General features: G+C 36.2%; 1 protein-coding gene across 2 annotated transcripts in view; it reads right to left on the bottom strand.

Annotated features, from left to right (window-relative positions):
• The window catches only part of PRKD1 (protein kinase D1), a 333,614-nt gene that overhangs the window by 53,237 nt on the left and 252,821 nt on the right, over positions 1 to 27,556 (bottom strand). For both annotated transcript variants that reach the window (XM_079905696.1, XM_079905697.1), the window contains 3 exons: positions 5,184 to 5,394; positions 4,964 to 5,041; positions 2,957 to 3,161 (listed from right to left, as the gene is read on the bottom strand). In XM_079905696.1, coding sequence (XP_079761822.1) covers positions 2,957 to 3,161; positions 4,964 to 5,041; positions 5,184 to 5,394 — 494 coding nt within the window. The remainder of the gene's footprint in view (positions 1 to 2,956; positions 3,162 to 4,963; positions 5,042 to 5,183; positions 5,395 to 27,556) is intronic.

Here is a 27,556-nt window from a genome sequence, read left to right as displayed (position 1 = left end):
GTCTTTATTGGAGTATAATTGCTTTACAATGGTGTGTTAGTTTCTGCTTTATAACAAAGTGAATCAGTTATACATATACATATGTTCCCGTATCTCTTCCCTCTTGCGTCTCCCTCCCACCCTCCCTATCCCACCCCTCTAGGTGGTCACAAAGCACCGAGCTGATCTCCCTGTGCTATGCGGCTGCTTCCCACTAGCTATCTATTTTACATTTGGTAGTGTATATATGTCCATGCCACTCTCTCACTTTGTCCCGACTTACCCTTACACAATGAGCTTTGAATGAATATTAACTTAGTAGTAAATTTGTCATTTGCACATACGTGTAACCCTTACATGCAAAAGAAAATGGGTCAAAGAATGAGGCAATACCAGGAAAGGATGCAAACTACATTTCTCCAAGGGAATCCCGACCTCCTAATTCCAAAGTTAGGAGTCTCCTCCATAGTACACAGCTCATTTATAAACAAATTATAGACATACCTCGGAGATATTGCAGGTTTGGTTCCAGATCACGGAGATAAAGCAAATATGGCAATAAAGCGAGTCACATGAAATTTTTTTGGTTTCCCAGTGTATATATGTTATGTTTATACTATACTGTGGTCTACTAAGTGTGTAATAGCATTATGCTTAAAAAAAACAATGTATCTAGCTTAATTAAAAATTAGTTTATTGCTTTAAAAAATGCTAACCATCACCTCAGCCTTCAGGGGAGATATAATTTTTTTGCTGGTGGAGAGTCTTGCCTTGTTGTTGATGGCTGTGGACTGATGTGGATGGTGTTGGCTGAAGGCTGGTATGACTGTGGCAATATCTTAAAATAGGACAACAATAAAGTCTGCAGCATTGATTGACTCTTCCTTTCACGAATGATTTCCCTGTAGCACGCAATGCTGTTTTATAGCATTTTACCCACAGAACTTCTTTCAAAATTGGAGTCAATACTCTCAAACCCTGCTATTGCTTTATCAACTAAATGTATGTAATATCCTAAATCCTTTGTTGTCATTTCAACAAACTTCACAGAATCTTCACCAGGAGTAGATTCCATCTCAGGAAACCACTTCCTCTGCTCAACCCTTAAAGTTTTATCATGACATTGCAGTCACATCTTCAGACTCCACTTCTAATTTTAGTTCTCATGCTATTTCCACCACATCAGCAGTTACTTTCTCCATCGCAGTCTTGAACCACTCAAAGTCATCCATGAGGTTTGGAAACAACTTCTTCCAAACTCCTGTTAATGTTGATATTTTGACCTCTTCCCATTAATCATGAATGTTCTTAATGGCATCTGAATGGTGAATCCTTTCCAGAAGGTTTTCAGTTGACTTTGCCCAGATCCATCAGAAGAACAGCCATCTATCTATGGCAATGATAACCTTACAAAATGTATCTCTTAAATAATAAGACGTGAAAGTTGAAATTGCCCCTTGATCCATGGGCTGCAAAAATGGATGTTGTGTTAGCAGGCATGAAAGCAACGTGAATTTCACTGTCCATCTCTGTCAGAGCTCTTGGGTGACCAGGTGCATTGTCAGTGAGCAGTAGCATTTTGAAAGGAATATTTTTTTCTGAGCAATAAGTCTCAACAGCGGACTTAAAATATTCAGTAAACTATGTTGTAAACAGATATGCTGTCATCCAGGCTTTGTTGTTCCATCTACAGAGCATAAGTAGAGTGGATTTGGCATAATTCTTAAGGGCCCTAAGATTTTCAGAATGGTAAATGAGCATTGGTTTCAACTTAAAGGTTACCAGCTGCAGAGTCAGCCTGTCCTTTGAAGCTTTGAAGCCAGGCATCGTCTTCTCTCTAGCTGTGAAAGTCCGAGATGGCACTGTCTTCCAATATAAGGCTGTGTCATCTACATTGCAAGTGTGATGTTTAGTGTAGCCACCCTCATTTATTGTCTTAGCTAGATATTTTGGTAACTTGCTGAAGCTTCTATATCAGCACTTCATGCTTCCCCCCCTTGTACTTTTATGCTATGGAGATGGCTTATTTCCTTAAACGCCGTGTAAATCAATCTCTACTAGCTTCAAACTTTTCTCCTGCAGCTTCCTCACCTTTCTCAGCTTTCACAGACTTGAAAAGAATTAGGATCTTGGTCTAGATTAGGCTTTGCTTTAAGGGAATGTTGTGGCTGGTTTGACCTTCTATCAAGACCACCGAAACTTTTTCCTTCAGCAATAATGTTGTTTTGCTTTCTTATTATTCACGTGTTTGCTGAAGTAGCACTTTTAATACTATGAAGAACTTTTACTTTGCATGACAACTTGGCTGACTGTTTAGCTCAAGAGGCCTAGCTTTTGGCCCATCTCAGCTTTCAACATGCTTTCCTCACTAATCTTACTTATTGCCAGCTTTTTATTTAAAGTGAGAGACGTGTGACTCTTCCTTTCACTTGAACACTGAGAGGCCATTGTAGGGTTTATTAACTGGCCTAATTTCAATATTGCTGTATCTCAGGGAATAGAGAGGCCAGAGGAAGTGGAGAGAGACTGGAGAACGGCTGGTTGGTGGGGCAGTCAGAACACACACACCATTTATCGATTAAGTATACTGTATTATACTGGCCATGGTTTGTGGTGTCCCAAAACAATTACAATAGTAACCTCAAAGACTGCTAAACACAGATTACCCTAACTAATATAATAATAAGGAAAAAGTTTGAAATCTTGTAAGAATTACCAAAATATGACACAGAGACACAAAGTGAGCACACGCTGTGGAAAAAATGGCACTGATAGATGTGCACTACCCTAGGTTGCCACAAACCTTCAATTTGTAAAAAAAACGGAATACCTTTGAAGTGCAATAAAGCAGTAAGACGAGGTATGCCTGTGAATGCACACTTGAAGTTTATAACAGATAAAAATATCAAAGAGCTTTAAAAAGTACATACCACTTGGGGTTCCCCTGTTTGGCCAAAGCTGGGGTTGCAGCCCTCACCTGATGGTTCTGTTGGAGTCCTCGTGGTCTGGGTCTGGATCCTGCATCTCCCCACTGTCGTTCTGGCACTCTGCCATGACCATCTCAGCATCTTGGACCATTGCCTCTTCCATGTCATCCATGAGCCCACTGTTTCTTTCACTGTCATTGTCATCGCTCCCTTCTTCCATGACTACATCAGACTCTGCCCCAGGGCTAAGCAAATCTAAAAAATTGTTTTGTGCCCATGAAGATAAGCCTGGAATCCTGGAGCCAGGACTTAAGAGAAAGTTAGGCAATCTTAAAGCAAATCAACTGGAAGCCCTAAAAATATAGTTATGTGAAGAATTTTTCTTTTCTTTCACTTTCCTTTTAAATTTTAGTTCATAGTCACCTGAATGAATGAGAGGATGAATATATAATTTTACGAGCAGATGCTCGTTTTTTGTGCCCCTAAGCCAAAAAGCATGAAAAGTCATGGGAAGCCTTGGAAGGAAGCCAAGGGTGAGACAGAAACAAAGTGCTAGGAAGCAAAGTGATACCAGGCACCAGTGAAGAGGATACGAATCTTATTTCAGTAGTACAGCCCTGGTGGGAAAAAGAAATACATGGGAGGATGTGGGAAACTTTGACATGCAAGAACACTCAAGGTCACTGATTCTTGATATTCCAGTAACTTTTAAAATCATGGATTCTAATATATGGTCACATAAGCCTAAGATATTTGATATTCGAAGTAATACTGAATCCTGTCATTATATAGCTGATGGTAATGTAGTAAATTATAATTACTTACTAAGGCAAAGTACTTACTTTAAAGTTAGAAAACAGATTGATCAGAGACCCTAGCCTGCCAAGCTTGGAAAATGCACATTTTTCCAGATTTTTCTGACTGTATGGAAAAATGCAATTTCAAATTAATCAACATAACATAAACTACACTGTTTCCCTTTGGTTCTAGTTATCAAGTACACATTGACATTTCCTGGGCCTGAACAAAATCAATACCATATGCCACAGAAAGCGGGAAGATTGCCAAGCTTTTGAGTTTGGCAGCTAAGTCATGCATCTTGAAGCCAGAAACGACTATGGGAATGTTTTCCTAGAGAGCTTTCTCTTCTTCTTCTAGAGAAGAAAGTTGGAGAACATACATAATCACTTGTTCTTCAGGATTTTAGCAACAGAAATACTCAACCTGTTGCTCCAGTCTTTTATCACCAGTTTTCTTCCCAGAGGAATCAGCAAACTGATAACAGACTGAAAATATAACACAGTCTACTATCTATGGAAAAAGTCAGCCTGGGACACTAAGTCAAATATTTTGGTCAGAATCCATCAGGAATTCTACCAGGGAAGAAAATGAGAGCTGTTCCTTTAGGACATAGCGTTTTTCTTAGAATTCCTTCAATCTTAATTTATACAATTAAAGTTTTCCCAAAGGAATATTCCCCAATATAGAAAAGAATATGTAGTTTTTAATTGTCTAAATTAAAGTTCCTTTTATTATTATTAAAGATGCGGGTTAACAAGCACATACATAATGAGAATAGTAAGCAGGTGGAGGAAGAGAGTTGTAACTATTTCCTGGTAGGTCAATTTCTGTGATTCTTCCCTTCCTTGACAGACAGGGAAGAAAAGTTAACTTCTGTCTCAATGCTGGGAATGAAAAGGATGGAGGATGAGACTGATAGCTATAACTGGGAGGCATTCCAACAATTTCTACGCTTCTGAATGAACTAGAATAGGTGTAGAAAAATAAGTGAGCTGGGGAAGAAATCCTGGATATCCAAGTTTTCAGTACTAGCTGGTTCACCATGTAAAAATCAAGAAAATCTCTGGTCTTTATCACAACGCAATGATGGGTGCTTTTTTACAGTAAAGTAGGACAGAGGCCGTAATTTACTTTGGTTTGGGTCACGAGTATCTGAATGGAAGAAATTAAAAGTAAAAAAATCCCGCTAAGTCCTAACTGACACATGCCTTAAGAGGGAAAAGAAGCATAGATGTGACAGCTGACCTTTTACCTACCTCCGTTAATGGTCACTTCGCCAAGGCAGTTGTTGGGTACTTTTGGTGCACAACGTTTGTGACAGTTGAATCTGCAATCTAATCACAATCATTTTAAAAGAAAACAAATCAAAACCAAGCATGCATCAGAAAGAGAAGGTGTGGGAAAAATAGTCATTTCAAATAGGTGAGGCTCAAACTTCGGCGGTTGACAAATACTTGGTGGCAAGATCGTCCTTACCTTTGCACTGCAGGCCCTGCCTGAAGAGCCCCTTGAGAAGCTTCTTGCAGTACTGGCACACAGTGGGCCGGGTGTAGGAGTGGATGACGAAAGTGTGCGGCACTTTAACTTTGGACAGCAAGATCTTGTCGAGCTGGATGGGTCGTCCAATGTATGACTGGGAATTCGACCTCTTCTCTCGACCAATGAATGACTCTGATGGTGACTTTTGCTATATGTTTGAAAAACAATAAAGGACAATAAGATATAAGAGACTATCTGATTTATATATTTTTATTTTCATTTTTTAAAATTTTATTTTCCAACAAAAGGTCTCATGTATTCATTATTGAGCCAAAGCACTAGTGCAGAAATACTGACACAAAGAGAAAAATCATTTTCCCAATAAAGCACATCCAGCTGTTCATATAGTAGTGATGTTCTCAGAGTGATATGGTAAGATGCAAGTGACCCTGACACAGCATAATATATTTGTGTATTTTTAAATTGCCTTTTATTTTACTATTGTATTTAGTGGTTTGATCCTTAAGAATGTGAGAGGAATAAACTAAAACTATGTTTCTGTTCATTAATGTCATTTATTTCCCCTTAATTTCTTTTCTGAGTTACTTTATTTTTAAAGTATGAAAAGAAGAGAATTGGAGATCAAACTATTTGAACCTTACTTCTAGGACTTTCAAATAATTTGCAGCTTTTCAATTTCATTAGTTTAATGCAGAAATATAAAGTTGAAAGCAAACCAAAAAATCGTTCTTAATCCCACTCCATATATTACGTCATTGACATTTTCTAAAGTTTTACATATAGGAAATGCAAGCAGTTCAGGAAGATAAAAAATGAAAAGCAAATTCCCCCAATCTGTCCAATCTAGTACTTCATATGAACAGGGCCTACAGCTTCTTTGGATTCCCTCCAAGAAAAAAATGAATATAATTTAAAATTACTCCTCAACCATAAAAGTAAAGGGTTAAAATTATACTATCATTTATATAATTGAAAAACATAGTGACTACTGGATTATATAAGACACACAAATATTAATGTTTCGGTTACAATTATATCTCTGTGCACTCTTGTTTCTCATTTTGTAATTAATCAGCCCAGTACATAGATTAAAAAAAATAAATGAAGTGAAGTAAGTCATAAAGAGAAAAAAAACATCGTATATTAACGCATATATATGGAATCTGAAAAAGTTGGTATAGACGATCTTATTTACAAAGCAGAAACAGAGACACAGACACAGAGAACAAACATATGGATACCAAGGGGGAAAGGGGAGATGGGATGAATGGGGAGATTGGGATTGACATATATACACTATTGTATATAGTATCATATATACACTAATGATACTATGTATAAAATAGATAACTAATGAGAACCTACTGTATAGCTCAGGGAACTCTACTCAATGCTCTGTGATAACCTAAACGAGAAGGAAGTCAAAAAAACAGGGGATATATGTATACGTATAGCTGAGTCACTTTGCTGTACAGTAGAAACTAACACAATATTGTAAGGCAACTATATTCCAGTAAACGTTTTTAAAAAAATAAAATAAAATAAATTTAACTGTGTTTACAATGTTTTTGAACAGTTTCATGGTATCTCTTGATATCATGGAAATGTACTTGGGAATCATCAGGAAAAATAATCACTGGAATAAAAGAACTGAATTACTTTTTAACAGTTATTATAATTATATATCTCATTTATTAAGCTCTTAGCTTAGTATTAACTCTTAATAATCACTGTGTTAGGCACCTTACAAGACAGGCCTGGTTATCTATAGTTGAGGATCTAAGCTCATAAAGTTTAAATATACTCTTTTGGGTCAAATGCTAATAAACAGTGGAGCCAAAACATGAACCTACACTTGTCTGCTTCTAGAGCCCTTGTATTATCACATTACTCAGTTAATTTCTGATTTGAAATAATTACTGATGAGAAACAAATCATATTTACAGACAATTTCCATCCTTTTCAATGCCTATCTGCATCAAAAGGTAATACCATTTATTACCAAATGGGAAATTTTTGATTTGCAGATTCACCAGCTGCAATAAAAAGAAATTTGAGATGAGGTTCTACTTAGGGATATTATGTCTACAGTTACATTTATAATTTCAATTCCATAAAATAAAACTACAAAGCATAATTATTCTGGAAGGGCTCAACTCTTGCAGAGAGATCTAGGGCACTTTTAAAGATGAGCCAAAGGTTTGCCAAACCAGAATCATAAATATATTGAATAAATATCTTCAATGGAATTGAATTTTACTGGAAAATAATTAAATTTGTAGGGTTAGGTCCCTGCTTTAACTATATCCAATGGGCCAGTTTTAAGCATACACTAAAATGAAAAGTGATATTTTTCCATAGTTGGAAAGTTTCAACACTCAGAATAAAAGCTGACGTGATGTCACACTTTCTTAGCAGACTTAAAATGTTCTCAGATTTGGAAAATCATATGAAAAGTTGACCAAATCACCTTTCAGTTACTTTCCTTAATTAAAGAGACCTAATTCTTGGCTGTGTTAACAAGGCCAGTTTAATGTAGGACTACTCAGTATACCATGGGGCAAATTCACTTAGAAGAGCAAGAAGCAATCTGATAAAACTGAATGTTTTCTTTTCATCCAACATGATAACATTCACATAAACACTGCCATAAACTACAAGAACCAGAATTATTCTTGAGAAGTCATTTCGTTTATTACCTTCAAGGCAAGATTACATAAGGAATTTTAAAACGTTACACGAGTTTAGGGAAAAGAAATTGGCTGTTACTTTGTGGCCCAGAGTCCTTACTTGTAAAACAAACAGAAAATTGTAAACAAACAGAAAAATAAGATCTTACGAAACAAGGCCATTGACCTGTAATATAAATTTATATTTATAATATCTATCTATATATCACTGTTTATATAAATGTTCAAAAACCATCATTTCTGGAATCCTGCCAATTATTCCTTCCAATAATATGAAAGCAAACTAAATGCTTCTAAGGCTTTTCAGAATCAGTGATAGAGTTTGATTAATAATTCATATTCAGTTACTATTTTAAGAAAGTTACTAGTTGTAATTGCAATTTTTATGTGAAGTTTTATTTGAAGGTACATACATCAGAAATCCACAATTACAGTATGTTTGTTTGATGCATCAAGCTACAGAGTAGGCGAAAATTCAGAAATTAGTAATTTTAAATGAAACGGGATGGTTTAAAAAATCTCACTGATCTAAATCCAACTAGCTTGGACTTTAAGATAACTTCAATATGAAAGTAGACTTAGCAAGTCAAAGTTGATTTAAATAACAGCTTTTATGGATGTTATGCATTATTATGCAAAGTAAAGAGATATGGTATCATTGTATTTCTTCATTAACTTCATTTTATTTTTTATTTATTTGTAGATTTTTATACTTAATTATAATATGTATAGAACTTTACAGTTTTAAATAACATCTTTCTTTAATTCTGGTAAAGAGAAAACTCTCTCTTACCCATTAACACTAGTTTTACTAGGTTAACTAAATGGTGTTTAAATTCATTTCCACTGTTACTTGCTGCTCCAGTTTGGCACTGTGTGTTTGGTGAACCTGGGCAATCTGCAGAATGAGTGTTTTTTTTTTTTTTTTTTTTTTAAGGGAACAGGGAGGAAAGTTGAAATGTTTTGGAAAGGGAACAGCAACATTTTGTTTCATTCTGCTTCATTATTTTGTGCAGGACAAAAACTGGCTCAAAACTCTGAACAGCTATAAAATTCTCTTCTCTCTCTATAATTATGGTAGGCACTTGCAGGAGGATGTGCTTCTAAAAATTTACATTTTTACATTAGCCACTGGTCCTATGAACTGTTCTCTTCCTGAGTGGAGGAGTTTGGATCACATTACAGGTGTGGAACTTTTGTGAGAACTGACATCACTGTACAATATGGTATTGGGATGGATTGATGTAAATGATGTAAATCGGATTTGGCAAATTATAGATGACGAAAAGTATAAAGATCTCTTGTTCTCATTGTAAGAGGTATCACATCATAGATGAGAGAGAATACGAGAACAAAAAAATGATGAAAGCTGAATTTAAAGGCGGGATTAGATATTAAATAAAGATTATACAGATTACACTTTTTTTAAAAGACTGGTGTCCTGAAGTGTCTGTAACATCCTCATGCTAACAATATTTCATTTGAAATGATTGCCAAAGTTAAAACTATATGCACTGAACACCTACTTACAGAGGCAATGCATCTTGCTTTTCTAGAGACTGAATCTGTTTTTTAACCTGGTGTATTAAATTGATGACTCAGCAAGTTTGGAACCATCCCAGGAAATGACTGGTTAGATTACATTATGGAAACTCCAACTGCCAGCACATCTTTAAACATTCAACAGGACCATGAAACAATTTCCCAACAAGGTATATTCCACTTCACAGTTCAAAATGAATTCTCTTTATTAGTTAAGCTAGAAAACAGAGGGGAAAAATGGCCCTTACTTGTGGTTTCTTGTTGTCATTTATGGAAAAATCAAACATAAGACTTCCTGAGAGATGAAAGTCACTGTCTAAAAAACAAGATTCAAATAAAAACTTCTCCACTATTAAGATATTTATGTTTATTAACTAAAATCCATTTCACAGACCCATATTGAGGACTGGATTTGGGGTGACATAAACTCCCCTTGAATCAAAGAGAAATAGAAAAGTAGAGAACACTTTAGCGTACGTGTTGACATCACTTTTTGGACTCCTCATTTTTGGGACTCTTTTTGGTCTTAATCATAAGCTCCTAAGGGAAGGACACAATAAGCTCCTAAGGGAAGGACAACGTCTTAATCATGTTTGTCCTCTGTTAATGGAAAGAAGTGCCTGGTAAAGATAAGTAATAAGCACTGCTTGAACTAAACAAAAATGAATGTCTTCAAGCAATAAATGCATGCAAATAATGGATGAGACATTTCAATAGAGATGTTCAAAATACAGACTGTTAATATAAGCTTTTAAAAAAATTTAGTATTACATGCACTGTAACATTGACACACTTGCTCTACAGGGTTTCAATTTTAAGTGAGTACAATTGACTAAGGAATGTTTTCCACTGGAACTGTTCTCTGTACTTGTCTACCTGCTCCTCGTCCCTACCTGGCATCTCCAACATGAAAACAAAATCTGTCAGAACCCTTCTGCTCTGGAAAGAGGACAGGTGGCAAGCTCAAATATCAATAATACCTGTAGGCTGCTAATACTAATGGTGTCAGGGATGCAATAGAGAATGGTGGAGACTACAGTAAATCGGAGAGGACAGGCTCGGTTGAAAAGGGATGGATCAAAGACTGCTAATGGCTGTGAGTATGAAAGCCCTATGTTTCCTGACCTCTTAGTTTTGCAAAAGAAGCAGAAGATCTAGCTGCTTTATGAAATAACTCTATTTCTCGACATTAGCGACTCTTGAAAAAATTCTGAAACGTTGTGCCAGTCAACTGATTTGGGGAATAAATCTGGTCATGGGGAGTCTGAGACCTCTGAACTAGATCACGACATAAAACACTTTCTATAACCTTTGTAGGTGCCAGATTCTTTTCGTAGCACTTTACATTCATCAACTCATTTAAACCTCATGACCACCAGGTTTTTTAAAGATAAGGAAACTGAATCATAGAGAGACTACATCATTTGCCCAAGATCGCACAGCCTGTAGAAGCAGAACTATGAACTAAGGTATTCTTTTCTTTGTTTTTGCGGTACATGGGCCTCTCACTGTTGTGGCCTCTCCTGTTTCGGAGCACAGGCTCCGGATGCACAGGCTCAGCGGCCATGGCTCACGGGCCCAGCCGCTTCGCGGCATGTGGGATCTTCCCGGACCAGGACACGAACCCGTGTCCCCGGCAGGCGGACTCTCAACCACTGCGCCACCAGGGAAGCCCCAGGTATTCTTGTTCCAGATGATAATAATGATTCCTCTCTTTATATAGCCTCTCCCAGTTCTCACATCCCCTGGTTTTATGCTAATATAAAAATAGAAAGTATTTTCTTCCCTTCATTTAAGTCATGAAGGAAGAGTTCACAGGAAACAAGAAAAATCAAGTAATAGTATGTTCTACTTGCCAAAATGCAAAGTGAAAATATTGTGAACCCCTTAACCTTGACCTACAGAAGAGACTTTCAAGCGACTTGTCTGTGCCCAGAGGATAGCATCTGAGTCATGCATGTTTTCTAGAACATAATGATTAGCATAATACACAGCCTCTATTGTATAAGTATCACTCAGTTGCCTGCCAACTTTCCTGTTCAGGTGCTGTTATGCTTAAAAGATACCAGCACAGCTATGTGAAACACAGCCAACCAAACATTAATCTTTTACTCTAGAAGTTTTATGATCTGGCATTTTTTGATTATCAAAGAACTGTGCAGAATAGCACCTTGTAACAGTTTGCTCCTACTGCCATCCAGATGGATCTATGTAATTTAACAAGTGCTTACTGGGACAAATCCTACCTAAAGGCTCAAGTCAGATGCTACAGGACATACAAGGACCAGTCTCTGTGCCCAATGAGTTTACTATTCAATAGAATTCTGGACACAACATAACTGTTACTATCAACAACATGTGCTCTTCCCTTCTATAGGCATAGATGGTTCTGTCTCATTCTTCAGATTCCAGGTCATATATCACCTTCTCCAGGACGCCTCCAGATCACCTCACTTCCTGCCCACATCCCCTCCACTCTGTGGTACTCTCTGGCACATCATCACGTCCCCTCCAGAGCCATTACTGCAGAGCACAACTATCTTATTTACCTCTTTGTTTATTAGGTTTTTACTGTCTCCCTTCAGTAGAATATAAGTTCCATGAGAAGGGGAACTTGACAATTTTGTTCATCACTGTATCACCAACTTCTGGAATACTGCCTCACACAGAATAAGTGCCCATATGTATGAAGGTTCGAAGAAAAGATAAACCACTTCCATGATGGAGATAAAGGGGTCATTCAGAAAAGGAGTTTCCTGAAGAAGAGGCATTGGGTGTGGATCCTGAAGTGAGTCTTGCCATGCAATGACTATGTTGACTATTACTAGCAGTTAAAATTCTGTTTAGGACAACTCAGTCCTCCTAATCTTCAGACTGCCTAGAGATTTCTTTTATATACTCTGAAACCTGTTTATCCCACTTGGAAATGATTATCGAATGCCACCCATTGTCACTGCTAGTAAAACACGGCTGTGAATGCTTAGTCTGAGGCTATTTTACGAAGCAAAAAAGAAACAATCGACTTCTGTCAACAACACTGAGATGAATATTTCACCTCAGACATGGGGAGTCCAGGATTTCCCAGCACAGAGCAGTTCTTGGGCAACAGACAAGTTTGAAGAGCCCTGGGAATTGAGGTGCACATACGAACATGCGAACATGGCATGTTGCCATGCCCTGTAGTTCGCTGAGTAGAGCTACGGTGTTTGGCGAGTTTTAAATTGTTCAGTGCTATTCTGTTACAATTCTGATTCTACAGGCCTTGAACTACCTGCCAAGTGTGCCAGATAAATGAGTTTGGTTCCTCAGTTGGATACCCTAAATATGTAGCATAAATAAAATCTAATCAACACCTTTTCATAACAGTGAAAAGGACTGCCACAGAGCAGAAATAAAAAAAAGTGTGCCCCCTGCTTAGTGGGGATGGATGCTGTTTTACAGTGGAGAATCCATTGTTAATGTTTGCAGCAATTTGTGAAAGATTTCATAGTAACAACATATATAATCTCTTATTAAAAATACACGGTGATCTGGATTTGCTGAGTGCTGAAGCAGTCTTAGAAGTTACATTAACTTTTATACTGCCTCACTCTTCTTGAGTAAACAGAAATGAAGGATAAAGGAACCTTACTATTTTCTTAAGCAATCCACCTTTTCCAGGGAAAGCACTAGACCCCTGGAGAACTTGTTACAAATTACAATGCACTGTTCTTTCAAAATGTCAGTTACTGACATCTTCCAAATCTCTGGGTTCCTGGAGGAAAGGGGAGACATAATACAAGTACTGGCTCTCCTTATCCTTGAAGGCAATGCAACCTTAACTCCACACACTATACACTCATAAAATAAAAAAGCATTTCCGCTGAGGAAGAAGATAACTCTGCATGTCAACAAGTTGAGGGCTTCGACTGTCATATAGAAAGTGAACTGGAAGGTAAGCAGATCATGTGGAAAATTCAAAAGTGATTTTAGGGACACATATTCTCATGGTATTTAACCTTGACTGAATTGACAGGTGCCTGGCCTCGGTTTACGAGCTAACGGGAAAGCTGAATGAAATAATCTAGAAAGAGATTTTCCCAGTGATTACTGCCTTGGAGCTTAGTAGTTATGATTGGTGAGGAATTTAAGGAGCAGAGACTTAAATCTGACAGGCCTGGCGTGACATTAGATGGACACAGATAGCCACTAAGCAAATGCCTGTTACTGGTCACTGGGTGCGTGGGGGGGTTGCTTTGCATCTTAAAGCAGAGAGCAATGTTTTGTGTCTTAAGTCATGGCAGTGCAGAGTGTTACGGAGGCCAAGGTACCTTCCCGATGTGAGTGCAGGCCCTTCAGGGACTTCACTAAAGATCCATTTGTTCCAAAGACCTGTATGTTTGTAACTGTGGACAAGTGGTACTTGATGTCCTCTTCCCCAGTGGAATTCATGAAGAACTCTCCAGCTGTGTTCGTACTTAGAATTACACACCTGGAAGTCTATGTTCAGAACATGAAATAATAATGTACAGATGACAAGCCAGACAAATTGAATGAAATCAGGCAACAGCTGATTAATAGCACATCAAAGAAGGCCTCACACTCTTAATTTTACTGATGGGCTCCTTCCCGACAAACGCACCACTGCACATACTCTCTTCTGCCTCTCAGGAGGTGGAAAAGTGCCAGTTAAATAATTCTTGGATGTCTTTTCCTCACTGGAAGTATACACTGCCAAGGTTTGAATTTAGAGAACTAGTCTGTACAATCATCAAAAGAAATCTTGCAATATCTGGCTAACGAACTGGATGTCATGGTTCATATTTAAATGGAAAAATGACTTCTTAATTCAGATGAATCACCAGGATTCCTGGAACTCCAGAACACAAGCATAACAATTAAAGTGTCTACCTCTAGATAGACTTTTGCTACTTTGGAAAATATCCTGGTAAATATTTATTGGGCCAGAAATTTCACCATAGTTTCATTAGAAATAAACTTTTTCCCCAGTATTTGCTCATTTGAAAAGAATCTGCCTTAACTATTATAAAGTGTATCAGGATCATACCCAATTACAGATAGGTAATGCAATAGTGGTATTCTCTTGTCTTTACTTATTTATTAATGAACAGAAACAGCAACTGAATGAGTCATTTTGGGGGGAGGTTTTCTAGGAGAGTATGCAGACAAGAGTTCCTTTTACTACAATACTTGTCTGAATTAAATGTGACTCAGGAAACTCTATAAAAAATAATAGTGGTTTATGGAAAAGTATTATTTAGAAAATACGCACCCTCACATAAAAAGGTAAACTGAATATCGTCCAAATTTTGTAAAAACTAAAGGATGTGAAGGGTAAACAGTCAAACATAGAGAAAGCTTTTGGAATGAGCAATGTATTTCCTAATAATATCTTACTGTAAGGCAGTCTGACTGTTAAGAATTACCAAGAAGACTAGTCTAGAAGCATTTAATTTCACCAAAAAAAAAAAATTCTCTCTAGAGCCTCTTAACTTCAAAGCTGTAATAGTAAATGCTTCCTTAAAGACATTTAAAAATATTTAAAATAACTTCAGTAAAGTTCTTAAATTTTAAAAAAACTCCATAAGGCCTACTTAACTTAAAAAAATATTGTGTCATCATTGTATCCTGTTGTTGCAAAGGACACCAGTGTCTTTAATTCTGCTTCATTTTCTACCTTGACTTCAGCTCATTTACGTCAAGAAAAGACTATTCTCTTGAATCATTTGAAAAGAATATTATGTTTAATCTGCCTACATTGATTTATTTTCAATAGTATTCCATGTAGAGTAAGATAATGAGTGAAAATGTTTTCTCTGTATTAAAATATCAGTATGGGAAAAAGCCATGAAAAACACATGTAAAACTGAAAATATACTTCCATCACAGATTAACAGATAGAGGATTACTATCACAATATATATTCAATTAAAGACCTAAATGTAAGGCCAGACACTATAAAACTCTTAGAGGAAGACATAGGCAGGACACTCTGTGACACCAATCACAGCAAGATCCTTTTTGACCCACCTCCTAGAGAAATGGAAATAAAAACAAAAATAAACAAATGGGACCTAATGAAACTTAAAAGCTTTTGCACAGCAAAGGAAACCATAAACAAGACAAAAAGACAACCCTCAGAATGGGAGAAAATATTTGCAAATGAAGCAACTGACAAAGGATTAATCTCCAAAATATACAAGCAGCTCATGCAGCTCAACATCAAAAAACAAACAACCAAATCCAAAAATGGGCAGAAGACCTAAATAGACATTTCTCCAAAGAAGATATACAGATTGCCAACAAACATATGAAAGGATGCTCAACATCACTAACCATTAGAGAAATGCAAATGAAAACTACAATGAGGTATCACCTCACACCAGTCAGAATGGCCATCATCAAAAAGTCTACAAACAATAAATGCTGGAGAGGGTGTGGAGAAAAGGGAACCCTCTTGCACTGCTGGTGGGAATGTAAATTGATACAGCCACTATGGAGAACAGTATGGAGGTTCCTTAAAAAACTAAAAATAGAACTACCGTATGACCCAGCAATCCCACTACTGGGCATACACCCTAAGAAAACCATAACTCAAAAAAAGAGTCATGTACCACAGTGTTCACTGCAGCACTATTTACAATAGCCAGGGCATGGAAGCAACCTAAGTGTCCATCGACAGATGAATGTATAAAGAAGATGTGGCACATATAGACAATGGAATATTACTCAGCTATAAAAAGAAGCGAAATTAAGTTATTTGTAGTGAGGTGGATGGACCTAGAGTCTGTCATACAGAGTGAAATAAGTCAGAAAGAGAAAAACAAATACCGTATGCTAACACATATATGTGAATCTAAAAAAAAAGGTTCTCAAGAACCTAGGGGCAGGACAGGAATAAAGATGCAGACGTAGAGAATGGACTTGAGGACACGGGGAGGGGAAGGGTAAGCTGGGAAGAAGTGAGAGGGTGGCATGGACTTATATATACTACTAAATGTAAAATAGATAGCTAGTGGGAAGCAGCCACATAGCACAGGGAGATCAGCTCAGTGCTTTGTGACCACCTAGAGGGGTGGGATAGGGAGGGCGGGAGGGAGATCCAAGAGGGAGGAGATATGGGGACATATGTATACATATAGCTGATTCACTTTGTTATACAGCAGAAACTAACACAACATTGTAAAGCAATTATACTCCAATAAAGATGTTAAAATTTTTTTAAGTTTAAAGAAAAAAAAAATATATATATATTCAAAGCAACTCAATAGAGAAAGAGACAGGCAATTCACCATAGGTGAAATACAGATGTCCAATAAATATATGAAAAGTTGTTTCTCTTCTCCAGTAAAGAAATCATATTTAGGAATAGAAATTATTTTACCTATCAAATTTGTGAAAAAAAAAACCTTTTAAAATACTGATAAAATCGATTGTTGGGAAGGCTATGATGAAATGGAAACTCTCATACACTGCAGTCAGTGAAGTCATAAATTTAAACTTTTACATCCTTTTAAAGAACTAGTTGGCAAAAAAAAATGTGTATATTCTTTAGTCTACTTGGCTTCTAAGGATAAAACCTACTGGATTCATTCAATAAATACTTACTGAGAAACCTACAAATATGTTTACAAGTGTGCAAAAAATACAGACAAGGATGCCTATTTCCACATTGTTTAAAAAAAAAAAGGAAACAATCTAATCAATAGAGGACATTAAGTAAATTAATATATATCATTGCAATGTAATACCAGAAAGCTTTTACAAAAACACATTTCTTTGTTTCCATAGTGTCCATTCCTGCAAGTCCATGAGGGCAGAGGATTGATCTACACTTGTATACTTTTGCATCCTTGAGTCACAAACCTGAAAATATAAACTCTGACTAGGACATGCTGAACATGGCGCCATGACCAGGTTTCTCAAAACAGTTCTGCAACTCACAAACTGTCACTAGAATATTTCTCTGAAATACTGGTCAAATTTTATGACTAATTATCTTCCAGGACATTATAAAGAAAAGAAGAAAAGTTTGTTACCTTTTCAACAAACCAGCTATAAACAACTTCAAGAACAATAGCTTATGCAGAAAATGCATCTTGTTTCCCTCAGGAGCTATCCCGTGAAGGCCTGGCTGCCTTTAAGTTGTACAACTTCCACAGAAAAGCAAACTACCCTTCGGTCCTCTTTTACACCATCTGCTCCGATTTCAGTGCAGGAGAGGGAAGTGGAAAACGCTTCCCGCCCTTTTTTGGCTTTATTCCCAAAGGATAATTTGAAGGGAAAGATACTAGTCCACATCTAAAATTATGTCTGAACGGCACTGTAAATTACAAAATTTAAATTTACAAGAATATCAAAAATTATACTGACCTAGCATTCACCCCAGACTTTTCTAAGTACGGCACATTTTGAACTAGGATAATTTTTCAATCGTGGGAATTCACTATTATAGAAGCAGATCTCTTCATTTTACATCTTATGAATCAAGATATCTCGACTTGGGGCTTCCCCAGGGGCGCAGTGGTTGAGAGTCCGCCTGCTGATGCAGGGGACACGGGTTCGTGCCCCGGTCCGGAAAGATCCCACATACTGCGGAGCGGCTAGGCCGTGAGCCATGGCCGCTGAGCCTGCGTGTCCGTAAACTGTGCTCCGCAACGGGAGAGGCCACAACAAGTGAGAGGCCCGTGTACCGCAAAAAAAAAAAAAAAGATATCTTGACTTGTTAATTTTCTTTAACCCAGAATATGTTCTGGTTGTATTTTGATTTGCTTCCTATGTTAGAGTTACCTTAACAATACCATCTTAGAATGGACACTAATAATGGTATTTGAAATTTACAGTCTCATGAAAGAAAATAACAATATGTCAACTCTCAACTCACCAGAGGTACAGAAATAAGAAAAACGAAACATTAACAAGTCAACTGGTCAAAACAAGTTATCACAAGAAGAGCACTGTTGTATATCCTGCTTTAATGCTTGACTTTCCCATGTTTAGGTTATTAATTGCTTAAGATAGACAAAAGGCCAATTTTGGAGGGGGTCTTACTTAAAACCTTTATGAAGGAAATGTGTGGTTTTCCATATATAATTTCTTCTTGGATTGAGACCTTAATACATACACTAGTACCATCCTTTTAAAAAATAATTAAATAGACTGTGATAATACATTACGGATTCAAAGCTCCTTTCTTGAAAAGTTATAAGTCCTCTTCAGGCAGTCCTTGTTTTGTGCCTTATGGTGCCAACCAAAACTGCTGGATATCAGGATGGTGACCTCACTTGGCACGGTTCTATGGTACCTAGCATCAGGACACAGTTCCAGCATGCACACATTTCAGTTAATATGCTACCAGGTAAAGTGAGTGCTGACTGTGTTCTGTTCTATTCTCAACTGGTCTGCCCAGCTTCATAGAAAACACACCAATGTTATGGAATCAAGTAATCTGAGGGCAAAATTTTATCTAATAAACCAACTATTGGTCTAATGCCTGCACTGCTCTTTGTCTTCTTGAAGACTGTGAAAACTTAAACAATAACACCAGGAAAAGACAACCACCAACACCACCACCCATGGGCTTTCTGCAGTTCAACAGGCGGGATTCTGAGCTAAATTCTAACCTGAGTATTCTCATAGAGTCAATACAGATGACTGTCTGATGTTAATTTAATATTATAATGTTGGCTTGCAAAAGATGGTGAAGCACATTCCTAGGCAGAGTTAGTACCTACCTCAAAGCCAGGACTCAGAGGAGACTGAAACATGAAGTCGTAAGAGCAAAAAGCAGACAGAGGTGCAGAAAAGGGGAGGCAGAAGACAAGAGAACCGTGTTATTGGAGGAAAGCAATGCATGTTACTCAATAATATTATTAGCAAATAATAGATATATTTTCAAAAAAAAGCAAAACGTGATACTAATCAGTCTTTGTGGCACAGAAACATCTGGGTTAGAAACTACTTTTTAACATTTCAATGGAACTACAGACACTAAGATTGCAAAAAACACAGTTTAAAGTTTTGAGTTGGTAGAGGTAAAGAAAATATCAACTTGTCACAGTGTCAGTGATGAAAGACGGTTCATTCACCTTCTTGAAAATAAATGAGAGTCAGAAAGAAGCATTTTGACCTTTAAGTGAAAGATCAGATTTTCTTCACAATAATTCATACTCTCAATGGAAAAAGAAAGAAAAAGGTCATCAAAGTAATCAAATGTGACATAGTTATCTGCCTGCAGGCAAGAATAAGTTGATGAATAATCAGTATCAGTCAGTGCTTTACAAACCTGAAAAGTCCAATAGTGGGTTAGAGTTTTAATGAGAGAAATATGTCTACAGTGTATTCTTTGCTCATTTTAGAGTCTTTGCTGCATATCATTGCTTTCTGTCTGATTTCATTTAAGGTTGAAATATAATTCAAAAGTAGAAAGGTTATGATAAATTTTTTTAAGAGGAGGAGTATCAATGAAAAATCTAAGAAACATTTTGGTTAAGTAGACATGCATCTGGTAATTTATGCTGAATATGTTCTTTTTCATCTCTGTTCCCTCAAGCTTTGTGGGGTAGCTCTGATAACTAGAAATTAAATCAAAACTGAAATACAGTTGACTCTTTTTCTTAACAAAAATGTATGATGGTGTTTTGAAATCCATGATATTTCCAGTGTTGAATAAACATTACACTTTGAGAAAAATCCTATTATTTGTTCTCTCAGTCCCTGCATCCTAATTTACAATCTACAGCTAACCCATTTTGTCAGAGACTTTGGAAAGGGATGTACATTTAGACTGAGGTTCTGCTAAAATTAACTGTTACCCAGTGATACCAGTTAGACCTCTGGATTAACAGGAAGCATGAGCAGAATTCAGGAGCAACAATTGCTCATTTGGCCAGACCCAAACATGACTTTGGAGGAGAAATTATAACCCTGTTTGAATGTACTTTTATAGAACATTTTCATACAGAGGAGGCAAAGCTTTCCCTTTGCGAGAAGAAATCAAATTTCCTCAATTTCCAAAATAAGATATTATCCTTGTCATCAACATACCTAATATCCAAAGCTCAGGGTTTTCCTCCAGTTTGTAGCCCTGAATGTCTTTATTCTGGGCTATCAGCAGAATTCAATTCCAGCTTAGTGCTGGCTTACTGCACGATATTTGAAGATGGTCTATGCAACATGCATTAATTGACTTATTCCTCTAAGTTACCATTTCTAAAAGTGCATGTTATTTTCCCACTAGGTATTCCTAGGTTTCCTGAGAAAAAGGGATTCCATAGTTGAGTCAGTTTAGGAATTCATTATTCTGATTCATTATACTGATTATTCATTATACTGATTTCATTATTGCAAGACTTCTGAGAGCCATAACTATGCTTAATGAATATTGTGATGTCCAGTACTTGGATGGACTGAGGAGTACTTCCCAATCTTATTTGACTAGGAGAAGGATTTTTTGCATAATATTTTATAGCACCATTATTTTAAAGAAAAAATTTTGGGGAACACACACCTCTGTATTTCTCCCTTGCTATCAAATTAGAATCACCAGAAATGTCCATAGGTCGCCAAGAAAAAGAGAGCCACCTATTCCTTTGGTAGTTGGTTGTAATATTTTACTAGAGCTTTGTTTTTACTTTTGTTTTTCCCTTGAAAGAAGATCACATGAGTCACAGTTGTGTATCTGTGGTGAAGACTACTGTAGAAAATGTTTATTATGTAAATGAATACTATATATATTAGGGTGATGTGCCATATTACTTTCATTTAGCACCCAAAGAATTTATGTTTCCTGTTACTGAATAATGTAATTTCTATAACCCCATTTTCTTTAAATTGACTGATAGGAATCTCAGAATTAAATTAAATTATTAACTTTTCTGATATAATATTTCATTCTTTTACCACATGACTTGGGATGAAGAAACCTAATGACTTTATAACTTGCTATTGTCATTTTAAAACCTTTTTATTGGGCTTCCCTGGTGGCGCAGTGGTTGAGAATCTGCCTGCCAATGCAGGGGACACGGGTTCGAGCCCTGGTCTGGGAAGATCCCACATGCCGCAGAGCAACTAGGCCCGTACAACTACTGAGCCTGCGCGTCTGGAGCCTGTGCTCCGCAACAAGAGAGGCCGCGATAGTGAGAGGCCCACCGCACCACGAAGAAGAGTGGCCCCCACTTGCCGCAACTAGAGTAAGCCTTCGCACAGAAACGAAGACCCAACACAGCCAAAAATAAATAAATAAATAAATAATTAAGACCACATATTAAAAAAATAAATAAAATCTTTTTATTGAGGTATAATTTATATGGAATAAAGTGCAGAAAATTCTAGGTGTACATATTGATGAGGTTTTACATGCACATATAAGCATGTAACCTCTACCCAGATCAAGATATAGAATATTTCCAGGACCCAGAAAGGCTCTCTCTTGCTCCCTCTCTAAGTGGGCACCTACGAGGAGCCATTATTCTGATGTCTCTCACCATAAATCAGTTTTTCTGGATTAGAACTTCATACACTGGATTCACAGGCATATAATCTTTTGTGTCTGTTTTTTTCCCTAAATATTATTTTGTGAGATTCATTTATGTTGCTGAATGAATCAACATTTCCTCAATTCTATTGCTGTATTGCTGTATACGATTCCATTGTATGACTCTACCACTATTTATTTGTTTCTAGCTTTTAGCTACAATGAATAAAAATGTTAAAACACGCTTGTAACAATACCATTCACACTGGCACCCCACCAAGGTGAAATACTTAGGTATAAATCTAACAAAATATGAATAAGATCTATATGAGGAAAACTACAAAACTCTGATGAGTGACATAAAAGAGCAAAATAATGGAGAGAGATATACCATGTTCACAGATAGGAAGACTCAATGTTATCAATTTGTCAGTTCTTCCCAACTTGACCTATAGATTCAATGCAATCCCAATCCAAATCTGAGGAAATTATTTTATGGATATCAACAAAGTGATTTTATAGTTTATATGGAAAGGCAAAAGACCCAGAATACCCAACATGATACTGAAAGAGAAGAATAAAGTTAGAGGACTGATGCTACCCAACTTTAAGACTTACTATAAAGCTATAATAATCAAAACAGTGTGGTATAAGAATGACAAATAGATCAATGAAGTAAAACAGTGAGACCCCAAATAAGCCCCCATAAATACAGTCAACTCACCTTTGACCAAGGAGCAAAGGCAATACAATGGAGCAAAGATGGTCTCTTCAATAAATGGTGCTGGTGATTCACATGTAAACAAATGAATCTAGACACAGAACTTACAATGAATTAACTTAATTAACTTAAATTAAAAAGTAAATTAATGCAAGTTAATTAAGTTAATTTAAATTAAAATTTTAACTCTATATGAATCATAGACCTAAATGTAAAACACAACACTATAAAAATCCTAGACGATAACATAGGAGAAAACCTAGGTGACCCTGGATATGGTGGTGCTTTTTAAAATACATAACCAAAGATATGATCCTTGAAAGAAATAAATGATAAGCTGGATTTCATTAAAATTAAAAACTTCTGCTCTGCAGAAGACAATGTTAAGAGAATTAAAATACAAGCCACAGACAGGGAGAAAACATTTGCAAAATATTAGCAAAAGACACATCTAACAAAGATTGTTATCCAAAATATACAAAGAACTCTTGGAACTTCTCTGGTGGTCCATGGGTGAGATTCCACACTCACAATGCAGGGGGTCTGGGATCAATCCCTGGTCGGGGAACTAGATCCTGCATGTATGCCGCAACTAAGAGGTCACACGCCACAACTAAGAGTTTGCATGCCACAACTAAGAAGTCCGCCTGCTGCAACTAAAGATCCCACATGCTGCAACTAAGACCAGGGGCAGCCAAAATAAATAAATATTAAATAATATATCTATAGACAAAGAACTCTTAAAATTCCACATTAAGAAAACAAACAATCCAATTTACAAATGGGCCAAAAACCTTAACAAACGTCTTACCAAAAAAGATATACAGATGGCAAATAAGCATGTGAAAAGAAGTTTCACATCATATGTCATCAGGGAAATGCAAACTAAAACAATGAGAAACCACTACACACCTATCAGAACACAAAATCCAAAATAACGACAACACCAAATGCTGACAAGGATGTGCAACGACAGGAACTCTCATTCATTGCTGTGGGAATGCAAAATGGTGCAGCCACTTTGGAAGACAGTTTGGCAGTTCTGACAAAACATAATCTTATCATACGATCCAGCAATTGCACTCCTTGATACTTACTCAGAAGAGCTGAAAACTTATGTTTACACCAAAACCTATACATGGATGCTTACAGCAGCCTTACTCATAACTGGCAAAACGTGGAAGCAATCAAGATGTCCTTTGTTAGGTGAATGGATAAATGAACTGTGGACATCTTGACAATGGAATGTTATTCCACTCTAAAATGAAATGAGCCATCAAGCCATGAAAAGACATGGAGGAAACTTAAGTATGTCCTACTAAGTAAAAGAAGCCAAACTGGAAAGGGTACATACTGTATGATTCCAACTATATGACATTCTGGAAAAGGCAAAACTATAGAGACAGTAAAAAAAATCAGTAGTTGGTAGGGGTTGGCTGGAGGGGAGGAGGGAAGAATAGATGAAGCTAAGAGGACTTTTAGATCAGTGAAAATATTCTGCATGATACCATAATGATGAATACATGTCATTATGCATTTGTCCAAATCCACAGAATGTACAACACCATGAGTGAACCCTAAAGCAAACCATGGACTTTGGTTGGTTATGATGTGACTGGGTGATTATGATGTGTATGTCAACGTATGTTCACCAGTGTTAGCAAAAGTACCACTCTGGTGAGTGATGGTGATAATGGGGGAGGTTATGCATGTGTGGGTGGCAAGGGGTATATGGGAAATCTCTGTGCCTGCCTTTCAGTTTTGCTGTGAACCTAAAACTGCTTTAAAAAAGTGAAGTCTAAAAAATTTTTAGAAATTCTGGTACGTATTTTTAAAAATTAAAAAAAAATTCTGGTACATATCTTTCCATGCATGTCTATACACATTTCTGGTGAATACATACCTAGGAGTAAAACTGCTGAGTCGCATGATATGCATATGTTCAGCTTTAGAAGACAACTGCCAACCGGATTTCCAAAGTTGCTGAACCAATTTATATTCCTAGTAGTAGTGTATGTGAGTTCTAGTTGCTCAATATCTTCACCAATACTTGTTACTGTCAGTTTTTTTCCCCCAACATTAGACATTCTGGTGTACAGATATCTCATTGTAGATTTAAATTTAGACTCTGATAAATAACGATATAAAATACATTTTCATGTTTATTGGCTGTCTTCTTTTGTAAAGTGCCATTCAAGTACTTTGCCTGTATCTTAAATAAGGTTGTCTGTCTTTTCAACTTTTATAGATGTTCTTTATACATTTGGATATGACTCTTTTACAAGATATATATACATATTATATACATTGAAAATATCTTTTCCCATTCTGTGACTTGCTTTTCCACCCTTTTAATGGTATATTTTGCTGAAAATAATTTGTTAATTTTAATGATGCCCAATTTACCAATTTTTTTCTTTTGTCATCAGTGATTTGAGTCCTATTGAAAAAGGTTTTCGTGACCCAAGTTACTGTAGATACTCTTGTATGTTATCTCCTAGAAGCTCCTAATCTACCTAGGATTTATTTTGTATATGGTATAAGGTAAGGTCAAGATTCATGTTTTCCATATAGATATCCCATTGGTTCCAGAAATATTTGTTGAAAAAAACCATCCTTTTCTCACAGCAGTGGTACTGTTGTCATAACTTAGTTGGCCTGTATATGCACATAGTTTCTGGACTCCTTCTATTCTGTTTCATTGGTTTATTTTCTGTTCTGGTGTAATACCACATTGTCTTAACTACAGCTTTATGATATGTTCGGAAATTCTCCAGCTTTGTTCTACATCAGGGGTTCTCAAACTCAGCACTACTGACATTTTGAGCCAGCTACTTCTTTGTTTGGGGGCTGTCCTGTACATTGACCTCTCTGTGATTTCCTTATTTCTGAGACATTTGTCCCTCAAATCCTGGTTGCCTTGGTTGCTCCCAGGTACCTTTAAATATTGTTTTGTTATGTTCTGTTATACTGTATTCAGCTTTTATAATTGTCCCTTACAGGAGAGTGGTCTGATACAAGCTTCTTCATAGCTAGGAGCAGAAGTTCTGGAACAGATTATTAACTTTTTTTGCCTAAGACTAAGCCTTGTATAACATGATTTCAAATGGCTTTAACTCTTCCCAAACACCACAAGAACATCTGCAAATTTTTAAAAAGATGAGATGATTTTTAAAAAGATCTAGATGATAAACAGAGATATTATAGGATCATTTAATCTTGACTTCTCCTATGCAATTGTCTAAAAGTTTATAAAACTGATATAATCTTAATAAGTATACATAATGAAACAACATATTAGTGTGTCCTCCTTAAGTACCTACTGAGTTTTTCTTGTTTCCTTCTAACATAGGTGATGATGTACAAAAAGATATACACCCTTGCCGAGCTCTTATGCCATAAATTGCCTACATTTTGGATTTTCTCAAAAAAGGACTGCATCATGGTTGGAATAATGGATACAGTTTAGTGCCGAAGTTGATGACAGACAAAGCTTGTCATAAGATCTATGCTGTTATACTTTTTTTTCTATGTTAGCAGCAGTAGAGAAATCCAAGACTCAATTTATTTGCCAGAAATGGGTAAATTAATAGAATTACCAGTATTTTAATCCATATGTGAAATGGTGATTTTCCAGTCAAAATAGGCAATCAAGTGTTGAATAGAAAAATCATTTTCTTACATTTGGCAGAAAATCTATACTTATTGCAGACTTGCAACATGGGTGGTCTAATGGCATTACTTAGCAATGCCATCTTAATATAGACCATCATCCTTTTCAGAAATGGAAAATATTGTTTATTGTATACGGACTAAAAGGTTTTACTATCATTATCATAATGTTACCTTTGACTAGGCATTCACTATAACCTTTAAACTATAGTTACTGGCCTTTTATGTTTTGCACAGGGATGAAAAGAGACATATTAGCTGCACTCCGAGCATGCAAAGAGAGACATACAGGCACCCCACAGGGGCAAAAAGTGCTATGATGAATGTAAAACGTGCATTTGAGAGCCAATGTGTCATCAACACTATTACCAAAGGCATTTTTCATTTAAAGGTTACCCATAGGGCATTTTATATAAGGTTATGAAAGTTCATAATAACATTTTTCGAAGTATCCTGTGGCCCCAATATTTTCTCACCTCATAAACATATGATTTGATCAAACCTTTGTAAGCATTCTTGGCAGATATAGTTAAAATATGATTTTTAAAATGTATTTTTAAAACATTTTTAAGCATTCTACTACAAAAAAATTCCGTTCAGCAATAAAGTGCTAATGAATTTCAACATCTGATGTACAATATAGCTTGTAATCAAGTAATTCGAATAATTAAATAATTATGTAATTTGATTAAATAAAGCAATTAAAGCAATTAAATAATTTGGTTGAAAAACACAAAAACCTGCTTAAAGACTTTAGTAACCTAAATTAAATTTATATATAAATTATGCATTCACATTTATAAATATGCATGCATATAATAATTTCATTTATAAAGTCTAAATGATACATATGTGACGTTTGGAAGCATATATATATATACACACATGTGTATGTATACATACATATGTGCATATATGTATATATTATTAAAAACTGAAATAGGTTTTTTTCTTAATTTTAGTATTCAAATTTCACACAAAATTAATTTAAAATACATCAAGCATATATTAAGAAACACATTAAAACAAATTATATACATGCAACTCTTTCTATTGACTTATGAAGTCTTTGCACAAAAGCCATCATTTTAAAATTACCCTGTATGACTTTGAAGAGATCAAACACTTAGCCTAATAGAGAAAATCAAACCACTGATAAATGAAAAAGCACAGTAAAGATCAGCTTAAGTAACACCTCATCTTGGAAGTCTGGTCTGAATTCTCCAGGCAAACAATTAAATATATTCCT

The sequence above is a fragment of the Stenella coeruleoalba genome, assembly GCF_951394435.1.
Source record: "Stenella coeruleoalba genome assembly, chromosome: 2".
In the NCBI taxonomy this organism is placed as follows: Eukaryota; Metazoa; Chordata; class Mammalia; order Artiodactyla; family Delphinidae; genus Stenella; species Stenella coeruleoalba.
The sequence above is the reverse complement of the archived record's forward strand: the minus strand, read 5'-3'. Positions and strand labels throughout refer to the sequence as shown.